The sequence below is a fragment of the Poecilia mexicana genome, unplaced genomic scaffold (genome assembly GCF_051168715.1).
Source record: "Poecilia mexicana isolate PSO_F unplaced genomic scaffold, ASM5116871v1 scaffold_17, whole genome shotgun sequence".
Taxonomy (NCBI): Eukaryota; Metazoa; Chordata; class Actinopteri; order Cyprinodontiformes; family Poeciliidae; genus Poecilia; species Poecilia mexicana.
Window position 1 is genome coordinate 4,131,406 of NW_028263386.1, and position 17,475 is coordinate 4,148,880.

A 17,475-nucleotide genomic window follows, 5' to 3' on the forward strand; every position below is an offset into this window, starting at 1 on the left:
CTGTATCTCAAATGGTTAATGGCACACACTTCTATACAGCAAATACGTGGGAACGTGTTCCTAAAGCATTTTAATGCATGGGAAAAATAATGAGGGAAATATATGTCTATAAAAAATATAATACTTTTTAACGTACACTGAAAATCCTGAACTCATTTTAAGCTGGTTCAAATACAGGTAAATATAATAGAAAGCAGAATTGTGTTAGGACCCGTCCTTTGGCGTTTACTGTCCCACAAAGAGTTCCCTGACCCTACATTTTGGAACCGCTTATCAAAAAAAGCTCAGATATTGCCCTTTTTCTGGACTACTGAATTAAAAGTAAACTACAGCGTCGTTAAGTCACGTTAACTGTTAAGTGGTGGAAACTTTCTTTTCCTCTAGCGGTAAATTCGAGTGCGCTCTTACTTGTGTATTTACGGCAGAGCTCTCCACCACACGGAAGAAAGCTCTAAGCTAGCTGCCACAAACACGCAGGGATGTAAAGCTTGTCTACCACGTCGTCTTATGTTTTGTTTTCAGTAATTTATCGATACATTGTGGAAAAACGTTGGAATTTACACCTTTTTTTTTACCTGCTTCCAACATTAAATCTGTGAACATGGCTTCGTGCGTTCCCTTCCAGACACAGTTATCCTCAATAATGGAGGTCCTGGTGAAGGCAGCAGTGGCACAAATCTCCAAGCTGGTGGATGACAAATGTGCCTTCTTGCATCTGGAAATATCCCGCAAACAAAGCGAGAATGAGATGCTGAGGAGGAAGCTGCTGCTGATGGAGAGCAAGAATGCGCAGCTGCAGCGGGGATTCGGTAAGATGCTCAGCTGGTTTGTTTCCTTCAATGTAATAGTTCATCAGTAGCATCACTTCATTAGCCTGTTAAGATACACTGTTTTTGTAAAATCTTTGCACTCAGTTGAATTTTCTTGAAATGTATGTGTTTTTGTTCTAGCTGGGGCCTAATCTTAATAATTAAATCACTTATTTTCATTTAGAAAACTACATGGATCGAGGAACTGATTTAGGAAGAAACGTTCCACATCCCTCTAGAGACTTAAAGGTAAGTGTCTCTTTTTCTCTTTTTCTGTTATTCGAAACTTTGATGTTGTTCTTTAGCAAAATACACATGTATAAAGGCTGAATTTAATTAAAAGGCCTAGACAAAAATAATCCCCAATGTGAACAACCTGGATTGTTGTAAAGTATGTTAAATTCAGCCCAGTTTATTAAAATCATATTAAGTTAGAGTTCCAATTGAAACATATCTCTATAATAATTCAATGCACCTATGTAGTGAATATAAATTGATTCAGGCCCAGATGATTAAACAAACAAGCATAGTAGAGGCATAAAGACATCTTCATTTTTTTCATCTTCTTAAAACTATTAATTCACAACAACAACCACATATTACAGATGTTAACAGCTTGTTTTGTTGTTGTAGTTTCCTGAGATTGAAGGATCCAGTGTTTCCTTCACAATTAAGGAAGAAAGTCCAGATGAGGCACTGTGGATGAGTGATTCTGCTGCAGCCATTGGTGAGTACAACTGTTTATACACAACCACAACAAAAAATAAAGATAAAAATAATGCTTCAGGCACTCTCACAAAAAGGTTTTTCACCCAAATAATCTGACAAATTGATTTGTAAGAAGCTGGCATGTCTAAAATGGGCGTTATTTCTCTTTTTGATGGATGTTCAAACTGCCTCAGAGTGTCCAAAAAGTTACACAATCTGTACATATATTTGACATATGTAGCATTTTTTAACAACTGAAGTTAGCATAGTTACTTGATTGTGCTATAGAAAGCAACCATGTGGCTGGAAAACACATAATGCTGCCCCTTTAAGTCTCTACAGGCAGAAAGTGCCTTGTTTTCCAGGTACTGCTGTCCCGTATCCTGCTCAGGAGAGCCAGCAGGTCATCCATCCAGATGTTACTAGACTCAAGCCTGCAGAGTTCAGCGGCCCGTTCAGCTCCGGCCAGCCGCCAGTCGACATCAGCAGCTTCCAGTTCACAGTGAAGACAGAGAAGGAGGAGGACCAGCTGTCCTTCAGACAGGACGGATGCCAGCACCGTGTGGGGAAGCAGACTCCCACCGCCGTCGACTATCCTGTGGACGAGCGGGAAAGTCAGCTTTGGTCATCGCTCATCGAAGGGAATGAAATCGACGCCGGGTTTCCTGATTTCTCCAGCGTGGTGGAGGAATATTCCAGCTCTTTCTCCGAGCATTCGGATGCCACGAACATGGCGTCCAACACCAGCAAGTCGCCCGGCGTCCAGGAGCCCTGCAACGGGGTGTACGGCGGCGTGTATCAGAAAGACGCGCAGCTGTCGCATTTCCAGCCCCGAGCACAGGACAAGCAGAAGGAGCAGCTGTTCCTGCAACGGAGCGGCTCCCAGCTGGGCCCGCCGCAGGAGGAACGGCAGAGGGAGGCGGGCGCCGAGGACGGAGCGAACGCCACCCAGCCGCCTAACGCCTTCACCACCAGCTGCTTCTACACTCACGCCCCCCAGAAACCCATTTCCCGCGGCTACGCCTGCTCCCAGTGCGGCAAGTCCTTCAGCCGCCTGCACCAGTTCAAGCTGCACCAGCAGAGCCACAGGAGGAAGCGCACGTTCTGGTGCAGTGTGTGTGGAAAGAGCTTCCAGTGCTCGTCCCACCTCAGCATCCACCACCGGACGCACACGGGGGAGAAGCCGTACGGCTGCGGACAGTGCGGGAAGCGCTTCACGCAGCAGAGCAGCCTGCGGGTGCACCAGCGCACGCACAGCGGTGAGCGACCCTACAGCTGCTCGCAGTGCGGGAAGTCCTTCATCATGATGCACCACCTGAAGCGACACAGGATCATCCACACCTACAGCTGAGGCGCCGGCGGCCGACACAACCAATGAGAGAAGCCAATGAACCACAGATCCTTTGTTTGTTTGTTTTACTGAATCCATCTGGGCTTAGGACTGAGTATTAGGGCCACGCTAAAAACATAAAAAACAATTAAATTATGAGAATAAAGTTTTAACATTATGAAAATAAATTCGTACAGGAATAAAGTCAAAATAATACGAGAATAATGTTGGAGCATTATGACTTTATTACTATATTATTTTGACTTTAATTTTGTACAACTTTATTCTATAATATGACTTCATTCTTTAAATCCTGTCTTTATTCTCATATTTATTTTATTCTTGTGCAACTTTATTCCAGTAATATTAAGACTTTTCTCCTATTATTTCGATTTAATTCTCAAAATAGTTTGACTTTATTCTCAGATTATTATGACTTCATTCTTTTATTCTTATTTTTGTCATTGTTTCTTAGCATGGCCCTAACACTCCGTCGTAGGAATGGGTCCACTTTTTGTTTCATGATGATAAAAAAGTGACAGTGAGTTGTGTGAGAAATGTCTGAAGCTAGAAATCCAAAAAAAAAAAGCAAAAGATGTGGGACCCTCAAACAAAACCTTCCACCTTTATCTGACTGAGAATCTAGACCAGGGCTGTCCAAACCTTTTGTCATCGAGTCAGAAATACTCACAGGTCAAGAAAGCAGAAAAAAACTATAATCAAGCTAAAACGTACATTTTTTTGTTTTGTTTGTTTTTTTTAATAGAAAAGGAATGAATGTTATTTATCATAGGTCCAAAACTTAAAAAAAATCCTGTTTACTCTATTAAAAGTTAGGCATTTAGTTTCAAGTTTCTTTTGGCCTCAGTTGAATAAATTTATTCTCAATTGTAGGAACAGAATTTGTTTCAACATGTTTGCTACATTTAACCAAGTTTCTAAGTAAAAGAAAAGCTGCAGCAAAGTGAGCTTTTCACTAAAACTCTCTGGATTGTTGAGATTCTACTTATTGTCAAAGCTTTGATAAAAACACATTAATGCTTTGTGTTGCACTTAACATTTTCATTACATGAAAATTATGTCAGTAATAATTTTACTCTGATTACAGATAAAAACTTTTAGTTTCTGCCATCCAGTTGCGCTGAACCAGACAAATTTGTATCATTCTTCAACTGCAGTTGAGGGCCGAATAAAATCGATGCAAGGGCCACAGTTGGCCCCCAGGCCACACTTTGGACACCCCTGATCTAGAACGTGTTACACACTCCTGTCTGAGAAGCCAGATTGCTGCAAAAATTAGATCGTATAAAATATGACTTTCAATAAACCTGATTTTGGTAAGAAAGTTGCATCAAAAACTGTTTTGTTTGCATTGATAATGTTCTGAATCTTTTTATTTAGTTCCAACATTCAGTCTTCTTTGGTTGCAGTTTGTCAACCTGCACAGTTTAACTTGCAGAAGTTCTCCTGTTTTATCAAGTTATGAGAATAAATTTCATCCACATCCCTTTTTAAAAAAAAAAAAAAAAATCTTCTCCAATTTGACAAAATAAATCTATTTCAACCTGAAGATAAGTAAACCCTCACCATGACGCTGCCTCCACCGTGTTTTACTGTTTGATGCTGATCTTTATTTCTGTGCCAAACCTCTGCTCCATTGGACCAAAACGCACTCCTCCGATAAGCATAAATACAGTCACCTAATAAATAGGAATATTATTGAAAGCTCATTTATTTCAGTAACTCAAACCCTTTAAAAAAATACGCACAGATTTTTGTTTTTAAAGCTTATATTTTTATCAATTATGATTTTGCACTTAAAGTTAATGAAAGCAAAACATTTGAGATTAAAATTTTACTTCATACCAATAAAAAACACGTTATTAATATGTAATTGAGGGCTAATTACCCATCCCAACACTGATTCTAATTTCTCAGGTGAGTCGTTTTTGAAACGGTTTGTCTGATTTTTCAGCAGAGGTGTGTTGATGCACCTGTACCTGCACAGAGGCGGTTTTACTCTGAGCACCGCATCCCGTTAGGATTTAAACCGACACGTTGTTCCGTGTTTTATCCCTGTAACGCCTGACCTATAGCTCCTTTCTGTTCAGACCTCCTGAAGCATTTCTCAGGTTTTAATGCCAGCATACCAATGTCCACAAAATCCCTTTGTGTTTTTCATTAAACAGACCTGAAAAACAAACTCTGTGTTGACTCTGATTTAAAGGAAAAATGTGTTGACCTTTTAGAAATGTTCAGGTCTCTGAGTTTCTGAAGTTACCTTTTTAATTGGAGGTGCACTGATTGTAGTTTTCTGGCCAATCGCTAATCTTTAATTTCATTTTGATACTGTTTTCTTTCTTTTTTTTAAATAACTGATATTGTCAGGGGTTAAATTGTGACAATACACCTCAAAGTCACAATCTTATTTTATTGAAAAACACTGAACAGTACCTGTGAAACAATACAAACCTGTATTAACTGCACATGAGGGAAAACTCTCAAATATAAATGAAAAACTTAGAGCTTTGAAATTCCAAACTCAGAAATTTTCCAGTCTAAACATTTTCTGAGATTAATCTCAAAATGTCTCAGTTTTTTTTTTGACAGAAATGTTCTCCTTTTTTAATCTGTGTGTGCAATGGCCGTAAATGTTGTTGTAGACTTACAAACAGTGGGGAAGCTGAAATGTTTTAAATGTTTGTGCTAATATTTCACCTTTATTGAAGCTTGTAAAAAAAAAGAACAGCAGAGGGCGCTGTGACCCATCATTTGGATGTTAGAAATATCTTTGTTCTTTGCTTATTTCTCATCTGACCAAATCTATAAGTCATGTTGGTCCACATAACTGGATATTTTCTCTTTTTTTTTATAAACCCAAGCTAAAAATATGGGTGTGTGAAAGTAGATAATTTTTTCCTGAAATACTAAGAACAGCTTGTCTGGCCTCAGTTTTTTAACTTGATTTCCTTCACATTTTGAACAGGTGTGCATAATAAAACTTTTCTTTTTCCCAACTTTGATTCGTGCAAGTAGAAAGTTTCTAATCAGGATTTCAAGCTTTCAATCAGCCTCAGACGTATTTTGCTTTTTGTTTTGCTCGTTTTAAATTAATCTCCTTCTTCTCGAAGCGTTGGCGTCACTCTGCTTGTCCGACCTGAGAGGTTTCTCAGCTCTGCCGGGAGCGATCTGTCCTGGTCTGGTCAGCACTTCCTTCTTCTGCAGACGTTATCTAAACAAGTTGTAAAATAAATGAAGCAGCTGTCATCGTGATGTGATTTCAAAGGATTCAGCAAAACGCTCTTGGAAAAACTGCTGTAGATTTAAATGCAGTAGAAAATCTATTCACCCCTGTAGATTCATATTTTTTGCTATTTTTGTCCCTCTTGAACATTTCAAATTATTATGTATATTTTAAAAGCTGTGCAAAACACCAACAGCTTTACAAATTCCCGCATATTCCACTGGTAGATTATTTCATTATTTCATTTATAACTAAAACTTTTTCATGAATATAAAAGAATTGACTTAAAACAAAGTGAAAAGTTACTTTTAAGTTAGTTTTATTTTATTTAAAATGTTTATAATTTCACAGAAACTGGACCAAGAATACCTTTTGTGTTTTAAACTTAAATCTGACCTAGAAGAGATACTTTATGTTTGGAAACTCTCCAGAACTAAAACAATACTGCAGAGAAGAGTGAGCCAACATTTCTCCGTAGTGACATGAAGAACTAATTGTTGGTTATTTACAGCTGTCAAGTACAGTAATGTGTAATTTCCAAACATTCTCCACTAACAACCGTCTGACTTCGTCCTGCATGCTGATACTTGTGATGTCCTGATCTGAATAACAACATCCCTGTCTGTTTTTCTTCCAATCAGTTCATCATTTCCAGCAGCAGATTCATTTTAAATCAAGTATCTGAAGATATATTTTTATTCAAAGAATTCAGTATCAGCACCTGCAGAGAAATGCTAAAGTGAAAAATGTTTTGCAGAGCTGCGCCGTTATCATCAAAGCTCTGAACTGTTAGAGAGACGCTTTTCTGTGACGCAGGAAAACTGATATTTTCTGTAAGACTGGAAGCAATCAGAGCTAAACCATAAGGAGGTTACAAGCCTCCCTTCACAGTGAGCACAGCTGCAGCCTTGAACTTCACTAAATTAGTACATTTTGTTCGGACACCTGGAGCTCCTCCTTTCAGCTCATGAAATTCCCAGGACCTTGTATGGCCATAATGGAAAACGGAGCGTCATGGAAACTTTTTTCCCCCATTTTGATTAAGAAGCAACGGGATATAAACTAAGAAAGATAATCGAAACAGAATTAGACTGAAGTGCCCACGAGATCAAGCTGGAGTTTACACACCGCAAATAGTTCTGGTTTAGTTTCTAGTAAAAATATCTTAGTCCACTTGAAAAAGACAAAACTAACTTCCATGTAAGTTGTCAGTAAGATATAGAAGTTTATTTTAAGTAAATAATTCCTTATTATTGATTTAAAAAGTATTAGTTCCACTGGCAGTTTATGGCACCAATAACAAAACATATTTCCCAGTTATGGGTGAAATAATCTGGCAGTGGGACTATTACGTTTTATAAAACATTTTGGAATTATTTACTTAAAATAAGCTCCTTATCCTGCTGAAAACATACCTGTAAGTGAGTTTGGTCTTATTTCAAAGCTAGTTTCAAGTTTTCCTAGAAACTGCATCAAAAACATTTGGTAGATTTTGAGTTTTTGAGGTGAAAATAAGGAAAATAGAAACAAACCTGAAGATTCATTGTAATTGCATAAAAATGATTTTTGGTTCTTTTCCCAAAAGGATAAAGTAGTTTTAAAAGACAACATCTAAACTGTTTTTGGAGACGTTTCAGATACAAAACATATTTTATTGGAGCCGAGTACAATAAATGTGTACAAAACAAAGATGACTGTTGAATTCAAAGAAATAGTTAATCATTATTTTTGTTGCATTTGTTGCCATATTAATATTTTGACATTTTTTGTATGATTCTGTTTACTTTTGATAAAAGAATACATTTTCCTGTCTAACAAAAGCATTAAAATATTGAAACACAAATAACTTTTGGTCTTGATGGCTTCAAAGTGATCTACAAAATCAAAAACTGCAAATAAGTTTTGCAGTTATAATATCTGATATTATAGCGTATGATATCAAATAGAAACCTAAATCTATAACTTAATGTAGGTGGTCACTAACAACTGCTGAAGAAAGATGCAAAATTCAACATTTTCGACCTTACATAAGAGCAAAAAAAATTACATTTGAGGCACAAAATCTCTTTGATTCCAGGTAATTTATTAGAAAATTGAAGCCATGATTGTAAAAATAAAGTAAAACTGACAAATACTCATTGACCACATTTAAATACACTGACGGCCGCGCTGTGTAGGCCAGCCTCCCTTCTTAAAATAAGTCTCCAAACAACCAGAACCAACATATAAATACATCTCATAAATATCTTAGATCCTTTTCCATCTCACTTTTACAGTTGTCAACATTTCAGACGTGCAGTGAGTTGTTCCGCTTTGTACCGATATTAGGGAATATTACAGCTTTGACAATAAATAATTGTAAAATAAAGTTACAAAAATGCTGAATTAGTCAGGTGAACACAGTGAAAGGCAGCACAGCAGGAATCTGTGAAAAACTACAGTCTATACAACTCAAGTATAAAGAGGAGTGTGTCAAAGTCGATTTGTTCAAATAGTATTTGACTTATTTTAAAGTAACAGTCAGTAGAAGTTTTTTCTATTACTGTTCTCGTGGTTTAAAACTGTAACATTTACAGATCGTTGTCGGGTTTAGGAGTTGTTCTTGTCCTCGTTCTCGTCGTCGTCGATCCGGGCCACCATGGTGGACACCAGAACCTCCATCTGCTTGGCCCTCAGCTGGCCCGTCTCCAGAACCTCGTCGTGGTTGGCTTTCTCCCGGCTGTCGTAGTCCATCACCGCCCGGTTGCTAATCAGCGACATGGCGAAGCAGCGCATGCCGGCGTGGCGCGCGACGATCACCTCGTGGACGGTGCTCATCCCTGTGGAGAAGACGAGGAGATGAGTCTGATTTATCAGTACCAGACCTTTTGGTATCGGCGCGTAGGAAGGTTTGGAAAAGTTTTGCTTTCAAAATCGCTAAAGCTTTCTGCTCAATTTGCAGGCCTGTCATGATAACAAGTTTTGCTAGACAATAAATTCTCTCAGAATTATTATAAAGCTGTTGTTTTGAGAGCTTTCTCGAGTAATTTAATAATAATTATATAATAATGCAAATTCGCCCTCTGAAAGACTAATAAAGTTTAATTTTGTTCATTGCAACGATCCACTTCAGATATCTGAGGTTTAGTATCGGCCGATACGATCCGATACAGGAAAACATCGCTGAACTGACTTAAAATGTTTCTTTACTTAAAACAAAAACCGTAAATAAAATGTGAAATAAAAACCACACACAACTGACACCATAAATAAAATGGATTGTGAAGTCTCTGTTAATAAATTTTCCCTACATCAGAACGGAAATTATTAACCTCATTTTAACTTATCATGTGATTAATTGATTATTGTGACAGGGTTATTATTGTGCTGCATAAAGGAGCACATTAATAATCCTACGCTCTTGGAACATAGAGTATTGCCCCTCCCCCACCTATTTCTGTTAACCTGCTGAGAGAAGGTTAGTCAAATATTTCCTTTCCTTAGAAAAAAAAAAGTTAATGTGTAGAAAAAGTGCCGCCCTGCCCCAACCTGTTTCTCCTTACTGACAGTCAGCTGGCTAATAAAATGTTACTGAAGTTTCAGCTCACAACATCTGACTGTTTAAACTTTAAACGGCCCTCTGATCGTAAAAAACAGACATTTCTGTGTGCGAAATGATGGTGTGCAACTTTCTACGTCTGCTAACTGCTTCACCACTGAAGTTTTGCATACTATTTTAGCAGAATGCACACTTTATGATTACTGTAACTAATACTATATTTAACATGTACTTACTGTAAATGTTTGCTAAAGACTTTGCATCAGAATAATTACAGTAAATTATATTTTACACAATTTGCCTGGATCAGAAACAATTTGTAATAAACTAATTACGTGATGAAAGAGAGAGAGATTATGAATACTGTGGGAGGAATATTTCACTGAAGGCCCAGGCTTTTAGAGTCATGCCTTCATTATAATGCCTATTTTTATCTCCAGTATTTTTGTCTGTATGCATTTTGTTTCTGGATGATCTCATTTCCTGGAATGCTTCGTATTTCTTCCTGCTTTTGATTGTCCAAACTCTACTTCCTGTATGAACTCATTTTATCAGAGGAAATACTTTCAGACGCCTTATTTAGCTTTACCATGTGGACAAACTGCAAAAAAATAGACATTTATCCTCTTCTGCAGCAACTATTTGCTTTCTTGAAGAGCTTTTGGCTCAGTCAGCAGAAAGATGGGTTTGAATCCTGACCTGAAGTCTTTCAGCATGTGGTCAGTATTGCTGATTCATCTCTCTCACTTGAGTGTGAGTTTGTGCAGCTTGGTGTTTTTGGATCGGATGACGAATTTGACTTAATTTTTTTTTCTTTCTCCAGTTTTTTGTCACATTTTGAAGTGACTAACGGTTTGTGATGCAGCAGCATGAAACCCAAAATAACTTCCTTCCTGTCTTCAGATTCTAATCAGGACTGTATTACTGGCAGGCATAACATAATTTCATGATAAAAAAAAAAGAAAACATAAGTGTTTCGCAGCAGCAACTTTCATAATTGCTACAATGCTAATCTGTTATCATTGTAGCCTTCATCTGAGCTTACAACATAATCAAGTCCGGAATAATTCCCATGATGCAGTTGGGTAACTGCTCTGTTAAATCCTCTTTTGAAAGCATTTTCTTGCACATTAAATTTAAAAGATGACATTAAAGAACGCCTCTGGTCCCCAGTGCAGCACATCATCGCCTTCCTTCCTTTCGGCCGGCTGGATCGCTCCAGGGAGTGTGTGTTTGGTAATTCTGGACATGTCACAAACTGAATCTGAACACAAACACTGAGGATGTTTGTGGACCTTCTCCTGACCTCTGGCTCTTTGACTCACGCAGCCGGAATGGTCTGTTTTACTTGACCTCCTTGTTTATGTGAGTGTTTCTGCACACACACATAAACATAACATCTCTAAAGGTCCTCACATTTGCACAAGCAGCTGTGTTGTGTGAGTAAGGATTTAATCACACTGTTGAAATGAAATCTCAGAGTCTGAATGTGTTTGATGCAGTTACTTACCAACAGCGTCGGCCCCCAGGCGGTGCAGCATGCGGCACTCGGCGATGGTTTCGAAGGACGGCCCTCCGATGACGGAGTACACGCCGTCCCGCAGGAAGTTGCTGAAGCCGAGCTCGGCCGCCACGTCGTGCGCCAGCTGCTGCAGCCCGCGGTCGTAGGCGTCGGACATGCAGGGGAAACGATCGCCAAACCTGAAGGCGAGAGGAAAAACCTTCAGCCGCTGGTAGAAAGTAACAGAACGGTGACTCAATGCTGGAATCTTCCAAGATGCAACAATGTAATAATGTAACTTCTCATTTGACTTTATTCTTGTAATATTATAACTGCTGATGTTCCAGTAAAATAAAACCTACGCCAGGAAGACAGTCCTCTGGATTAATGTAACTTATTGTTCAGTAAAGAATGCAACAAATATTTAATGAGAAAACTGGCCTTGATGAATAGTTAGTAGCATGCTCCATTACTACAAATAAAAACATAAAATTACGAGAATAAACTTATATGAGAATTATGTCATAATATTACAAGAACAGTGGAAATAACAAGAATAGGGTCATAATATCATTAGAATGACGTCATAAAATCACAATAATCAGATCATAAAATTATGTGAATAAAGTTATAATAATATGACAATAAAGTCATAATATTACAAGAATAAAGTCATAGAATTACAAAAATGAAGTCTATAACATGAGAATAAAGTCGAAATAATACAAAATTAAAGTTGTAAAATTATGACTTTATTCTCACATTATTCTGACTTGTAAATATTTACCGTATACATTAATTAAAAGGGCATTACTATGTGGTTACTGAATTATTACACCATAATTACCTGGCACTAACACTTTACACAACAAATTTTAACAGTGGACTAATTTTGTTTTGTGTTGGTTTGGGGTGCGGCTCAATAAGTGTCATGTGATATCTGTTGTTTTCTTGGCTCCAGTATCAAAAGCTTATTGTGTTTTCAGCTGGAGAGGCAGGTCATGTAGGAACAGAAGAGGAAGGCTATAAACAAGAAACAATCTCATGTAGGAGGGAGAAGCTGGAGTAACTGAACCTTTTCTCAAATGACAATGAAGTCCTTACAAACTTGAAACATTTTGAGAGTCATAGGGAGTTACAAACATGTTGCAAGTTGCTCCAATCAAAATAAAAAGTGATTTAAGTTAATAATGTGCAACCAAGTTACAAGTATGCATCTAGATCTGTCAAACCAAAATGTTGTCACCAGTAGAGCACAATTAAATACAACAATAGCTTTAAAACCTCAATCAAACATGTGAAAACACAACTTACATCCTTAAATTTACTCTTTGTTCCTTTTTTATAAAATGCTCCTTGACCCAAAACCAACCAAAGAACAGGATGTTGAGAGTTTCAAAGGGCTAGTTATGCAGCCAAATAAAACTTAACATAGTTATAAACCAGTCCCGGGACTTTAATCCGTTAATCCCAATTCATTCATTTAGTAGGTTTAAATATTCAAATATTTTAATTTAATAAATCACATTTTTTGTTTACATACAAAAGTTCCAGAACCTTTGTACTTGTGCGTTTCTGGTTCAACCGTAAATCTGACGCACAAACACAAAAAGCAGCGGCGGACAACAAAGCTGCTTCTCTTGGCCTTCTGAGGATTAGTTTTTGCTTCAAAGAACGAACTGATTATACGCTGGAAAAGGCGATTGTTGTGTCAAAGTTGTGATAAAATGAGTTAGCGTAGCTAATCAAGCCTAAAATAGCATCTCAGTGCTAAACATGTTGCTAATGTCACCGTCAGAGTCCATATTTCTAAAAAAGAATTTGTTCAGAGAAGTTCAATGAAAGATCAAGAGTTTCTAAACAAATGAAAGCTGAATGGATTTAGCAGCACTTTGCACCAATCTGATGGCGAATAACTTAAGCAACAAATTAAAAACAATAAATATATTTGATGCTGAGCTCAAATGTCTATCTATTTAATTATTTAGCAGCAGAAGGGGTTTGTGAATTGAAAATGTTGCTTATTTAGTTGACTACATGATTTTCAATTGAAATGTGACTAATTAATTAGAGACCCTGCAATAAACTTGATTAAAAATTGAAATCCCACGGCCACTCTGAACAGAAATCCTCCTCAGTTTCTGTTTAGGTTCGTCTCTGGCCTGCAGCTACCTGTCGTCGTTGGGCCCACAGAGCGGGTTGACTCCAGCAAAGCCGGGCATGTTGATGTGATCCTTGATGATCATGAAGTCTCCCACTTTGTAGTCCTGGTTGAGGCCTCCTGCAGCGTTGGTCATGATCATCGTCTTCACACCCATCAGCTTAAACACGCGCATGGGCAGTGTAATCTGGATTGGATTAAAACAGACAATTAATCACTCTTAAAAGTGTCATTATTAAATGTTATCAGAACAGAATGAAAAATCTGAGATAAGTAGTGACCACCTCAAAAGTAAGAGATACATTTTTAGTAAAATTAGTTGGTCTTGTTGTCATGGGAATGACACATAAATTCATCTATGTCAAGGATTTTAGGTTAGGGCTGCAACTATAAATTACTAATTGAATAATCTCTCAATTATTCTGACAATTAATCAGATGATATAAAGCTCAAAAAATGTGGTTTTACATATATGTATTTTTTGCTTACAGAATTTTAACCAAGTGACGTTAAAACTGACACTTGAGAGGTTTTTGGGTAGAACAGAACAGACAAAGGGTTTTTTTTATACCTTCAAAGCTAAATGTATATATTTTTAACAGTTTTGCTTAGTCACAACTCTGTATGCGTTGCTCATTCAGTAAATGGCATTTTTTAAAGTCTATATATTTCAGTTATTGATTAATCAATTAGTAAATTAGTTGACAGTTATTTCAATAATGGATTCATCACAATTAATCCAATTAATTGTTTCAACCCTAGTTTTGATGATACTTTTCAAATGTTTTAGCTCTAAAACTGACTTGCAGCAGTCAAGCCTCTGCATTAGTAATGCAAATTATAGAATAATAAATCAATCTAAAGTTAATTGAGCTTATTGATCGACTAACAATTTATTACTAAGCGACCATTTTCTTAAAAACCAGTTTTCTCTTAAATGAAAAGGGTCGACAGTCTTTCCATAACATAATGGGCAAACGTTTTCATAATATTTTGGATTAAAAAAAAAAAGAATAAAAAAAGAATATTGTGAAGCTTCAAGAGCTTGTCGAGTGTTTACATTTCAAAACGGAAGGACATAAAATGCATTTTGCATCCCACAATGGACTCTGTTTGGACTGTTTCTCTCTCCTGTTTTGATATGCCCCGCCATCTTTATTTCAGTATAAACTGGCTCTGCTTAAGGCAGCCACAACACTGAAAGAAGGTCTACCAAGACGTTAATAGTTAATCCATTGGAACTAATTTTAATCTAATAAATCATTAATCATAAGTCGATTAATGGATCTTTCACCAAAGCACCATGTTTGTATTTTTACTCACCTTCTGGATTGGGTGGCCCTCATAGAGGTGGAACCTGCCCTGCATGCAAACACACGGCTTCCCTTTTAGTGTCCCAAACACCAACTTGCCAGCGTGACCGCGCACTGCAACACACACGCGTGATGTTAGACCGAACTGCTGTGTTTTTATTTTTTAGCATGCAAGTGTTAGCAGGTGTTTCTTTGCTGCTCATACCTGTGCTGTTGGGGAAGTTGGGAATGTCGCAGTACTTGAAGACCTGCGGATCCTTGAGCATGTCGGCCAGCGCGCTCAGGCCCGATCCGCACACGATTCCCACGGTAGGTCGCACCTGGGTGTGTTTCAGCAGCCAATCAGCTGTGGTTCTGCACTCCTCATAGCTTACACTGAGAAAGGGAGCAAAACAGAGATAAGCAACGCAGATTGTAACAATAAGCAAATTCTTCAGCAGGATCAGCATGTAATGCTTGAAATGTCCCAAATACATTACAGTTTTTCAATTCCCAACAGTGAGGGAGCGAGTTCACATCCCTCTACTGTATGCTCAATCATGCTCCACTTACACCACACACAGCAAGCCAAAACAAGGAAATGAAATGAGTCAGAGGAAACTGCACAGGCACTGGCTTCAGATGAATGCCTTCCCTGCGCTTTGGAAATATTCACAAGTACACACAATCAGACAGACAGTAGTAGGGACAGGTTATAACCTGTCTGACTTGTTTTATCGCATAAAATATGAGTAGGAATGACAGCAGAACAAAATAACACTTTAAATCTCATGGGGAAACTCACTGTGACTAAAGCCACGACTATTTTCAATAGTATTTCATGTTATTTGTGATGAATTTGATTTTTCCTAACAGGTGATCAATTCTGCAGGAAAGACAAAATGTTAAAAGGGCCCCAAATATGACAGCGACTACAAAATGAGTCATTTCTACTGTTTAACACACATTAAAGCCCTAATTTAAAAATCAATAGAAACCCTTTTATCTGCTTGTTACCCAACTGGGACACTAAACAATAAATCTTCTAACCAAAGATTTTAATTTGTGATTGCCATAATTAAAATAATAATAATAAAAAACTATTTCAATCAACTTGTTTTATGTAACACAACAAATGAGGCATAAAACTATAATTTAGGTTAATATGGCCAGAAGAGGGACATGGGAAAGAGTGAGAGGAGCTAAATGCTTTTGTACTATTTTGTTTTATTTGTCTAATTCCTTTCACCAAACATTTAACAACAACAAAAGGAGAAAACAAATAGTGTTAAAACTGTTAAGGGATTAAAATTAATAACATTTTTACTCTCGTAAATTAGTAAGCCCTTTAAAACATAAGAGTTAACATGATTTGTAAATGCCAACGTATGTTTTATTTTATTTTATTTTATTTTTTATTAAATTAGGACAAAAATGTTGAAACTGACCTTAATCATGTCTCTTTTTTTTTTTTGCTGAGAAAGGAATTAGCAAAGTGGTTGCCTTCTTCCAATAAACAAAAAATGTTTATTTTGGATCTACAATGATTCACACAGTTTTCCTTTCCTTGTGTATTTTCATTGTTTTCATTGTCTAATTAGAATATTTCATAATTTGTTTATTGTTGATTTATTGTTTATTTATTGTTATTGTCTCAATAAATAAAAGTTAGGCCACAAGTTCCTGATGATTTTGGCCCAATTAACAAAAAGTTGGGACACCCTGTCCTAAACGTTTGATGTTTCAAAACTTTGGACTTTCAAAGATGTTAACTTCCCCATATTGTAGTCAGTTTTAAAGCCACTTTTGAATCTTAAAACATTTACTTTACATTTATTGTAGCATTTGAGCTGCTTTATGTTGCACCTGAACAACATATAAAGTCATCTAACAGCAACATGTTGCCTTTTACACCAGCTGGGGACTTTAAGCTGATTGATCAAACATTAAAAAGTAATAATCAGATATAAATATGTAATTGTTTCCTGGCCCTTCGGGGTCGATCTGTCTTGTTTTGTTCTGCCTCCCCCATCCTGAGTGCTACGTGCTCTCAGTCACCGACCGATTCTTTGGTGATTGATGGAGGCTGAGGAACCCAATTGACTCACAGCGGGGGGCTCTGCCAGCTCTGACTGATTCGCGGACTCCTTTGTGCCACATGTGGCCGGATCTGGCACACACAGAGGGCGGGAAGACAGCGAATACAGAAGCCGGTACTGAGTCGGTGGGTTATAGCTGACGTATACCGGTAGAAAGATGGCCAACTGCAATCGATTCACGTGTTAAACGGTTCAGAACCGAACAATTCCGAGTTTTACCGATTTCGAGGGTACGTCTTCCGTCACTTCGCTGATGTATTAAACCACAATCAGATTTAAAAAAGCACAGGAGGAAAGAGTTAGATCACTTTCTGAGATGATTAAACGTAACTAATGGTTTATCACTCAGCGCTTACATCTCGTTTAGCTTATTGAAACTGTTAATCAGAACCATGTAGGCTGGTAAAATAATAACGTTTTCGCTCACCTAAATGTGCTCTGAGACATGATGAAATGTGATGATGAGTTCAGCAGGTTGTTCCGTGTTTCGTTGTCTTCCAGCGTTGTTCTGGTTTCCTGATGGAAACCGGTTTTTAGATGCCTCCACCCGCTCCGGTCTCCCCCACATTGTACGTCACATCCAGCATAATAAAAGAGAAGGCATGACGACGTAACTCTGTCCGCCATATTGTGAGTGGCAAGTTCATCTGAGGACTAGCACAGACATGGCTGAGAAACCAGTTCACTTTAGTTTATATTTCACAACACGACATCACAAGGCACTTTGCAAAGAAGTAAAAGTCAATTCAATCCAACCATACATCCAATTGATCCTAGTTATCAAACACTGTGG

At 37.7% G+C, this 17,475-nt stretch overlaps 2 protein-coding genes across 2 annotated transcripts; one reads left to right on the top strand and one right to left on the bottom strand.

Moving 5' to 3' along the window:
• Positions 1 to 455: 455 nt before the first annotated feature.
• On the top strand, positions 456 to 5,050 carry LOC106931210 (uncharacterized). The gene is made up of 4 exons (XM_015009197.2): positions 456 to 809; positions 994 to 1,058; positions 1,443 to 1,536; positions 1,883 to 5,050. Exons 1-4 carry the CDS (start codon positions 602 to 604, stop codon positions 2,866 to 2,868), a joined length of 1,353 nt encoding a protein of 450 aa, XP_014864683.2. The 5' UTR covers positions 456 to 601; the 3' UTR covers positions 2,869 to 5,050.
• Positions 5,051 to 8,153: 3,103 nt separating this feature from the next.
• On the bottom strand, positions 8,154 to 17,263 carry LOC106931213 (purine nucleoside phosphorylase-like). Its single transcript, XM_015009202.2, has 6 exons — positions 17,110 to 17,263; positions 14,810 to 14,979; positions 14,615 to 14,718; positions 13,303 to 13,478; positions 11,140 to 11,330; positions 8,154 to 8,910 (listed from the first exon to the last, which is right to left on the bottom strand). The coding sequence occupies exons 1-6, from the start codon at positions 17,127 to 17,129 to the stop codon at positions 8,681 to 8,683; spliced, it is 891 nt and encodes a 296-aa protein (XP_014864688.2). The 5' UTR covers positions 17,130 to 17,263; the 3' UTR covers positions 8,154 to 8,680.
• Between the last annotated feature and the right edge of the window lie 212 nt (positions 17,264 to 17,475).

What these genes read in the sequence shown, in the direction of transcription:
- LOC106931213 (XM_015009202.2), bottom strand. Translation starts at nt 17,129, where the DNA reads ATGTCTCAGAGCACATTTAG. An exon ending in ATGTCTCAGAGCACATTTAG is followed by an intron (nt 14,980 to 17,109) that starts GTGAGCGAAAAC and finishes TCCCTTTCTCAG; the next exon opens with TGTAAGCTATGAGGAGTGCA. An exon ending in TGTGGGCCCAACGACGACAG is followed by an intron (nt 11,331 to 13,302) that starts GTAGCTGCAGGC and finishes TCTCGCCTTCAG; the next exon opens with GTTTGGCGATCGTTTCCCCT.
- LOC106931210 (XM_015009197.2), top strand. Translation starts at nt 602, where the DNA reads ATGGCTTCGTGCGTTCCCTTCCAGACACAGTTATCCTCAATAATGGAG. An exon ending in ATCCCTCTAGAGACTTAAAG is followed by an intron (nt 1,059 to 1,442) that starts GTAAGTGTCTCT and finishes TTGTTGTTGTAG; the next exon opens with TTTCCTGAGATTGAAGGATC. An exon ending in TGATTCTGCTGCAGCCATTG is followed by an intron (nt 1,537 to 1,882) that starts GTGAGTACAACT and finishes CTTGTTTTCCAG; the next exon opens with GTACTGCTGTCCCGTATCCT.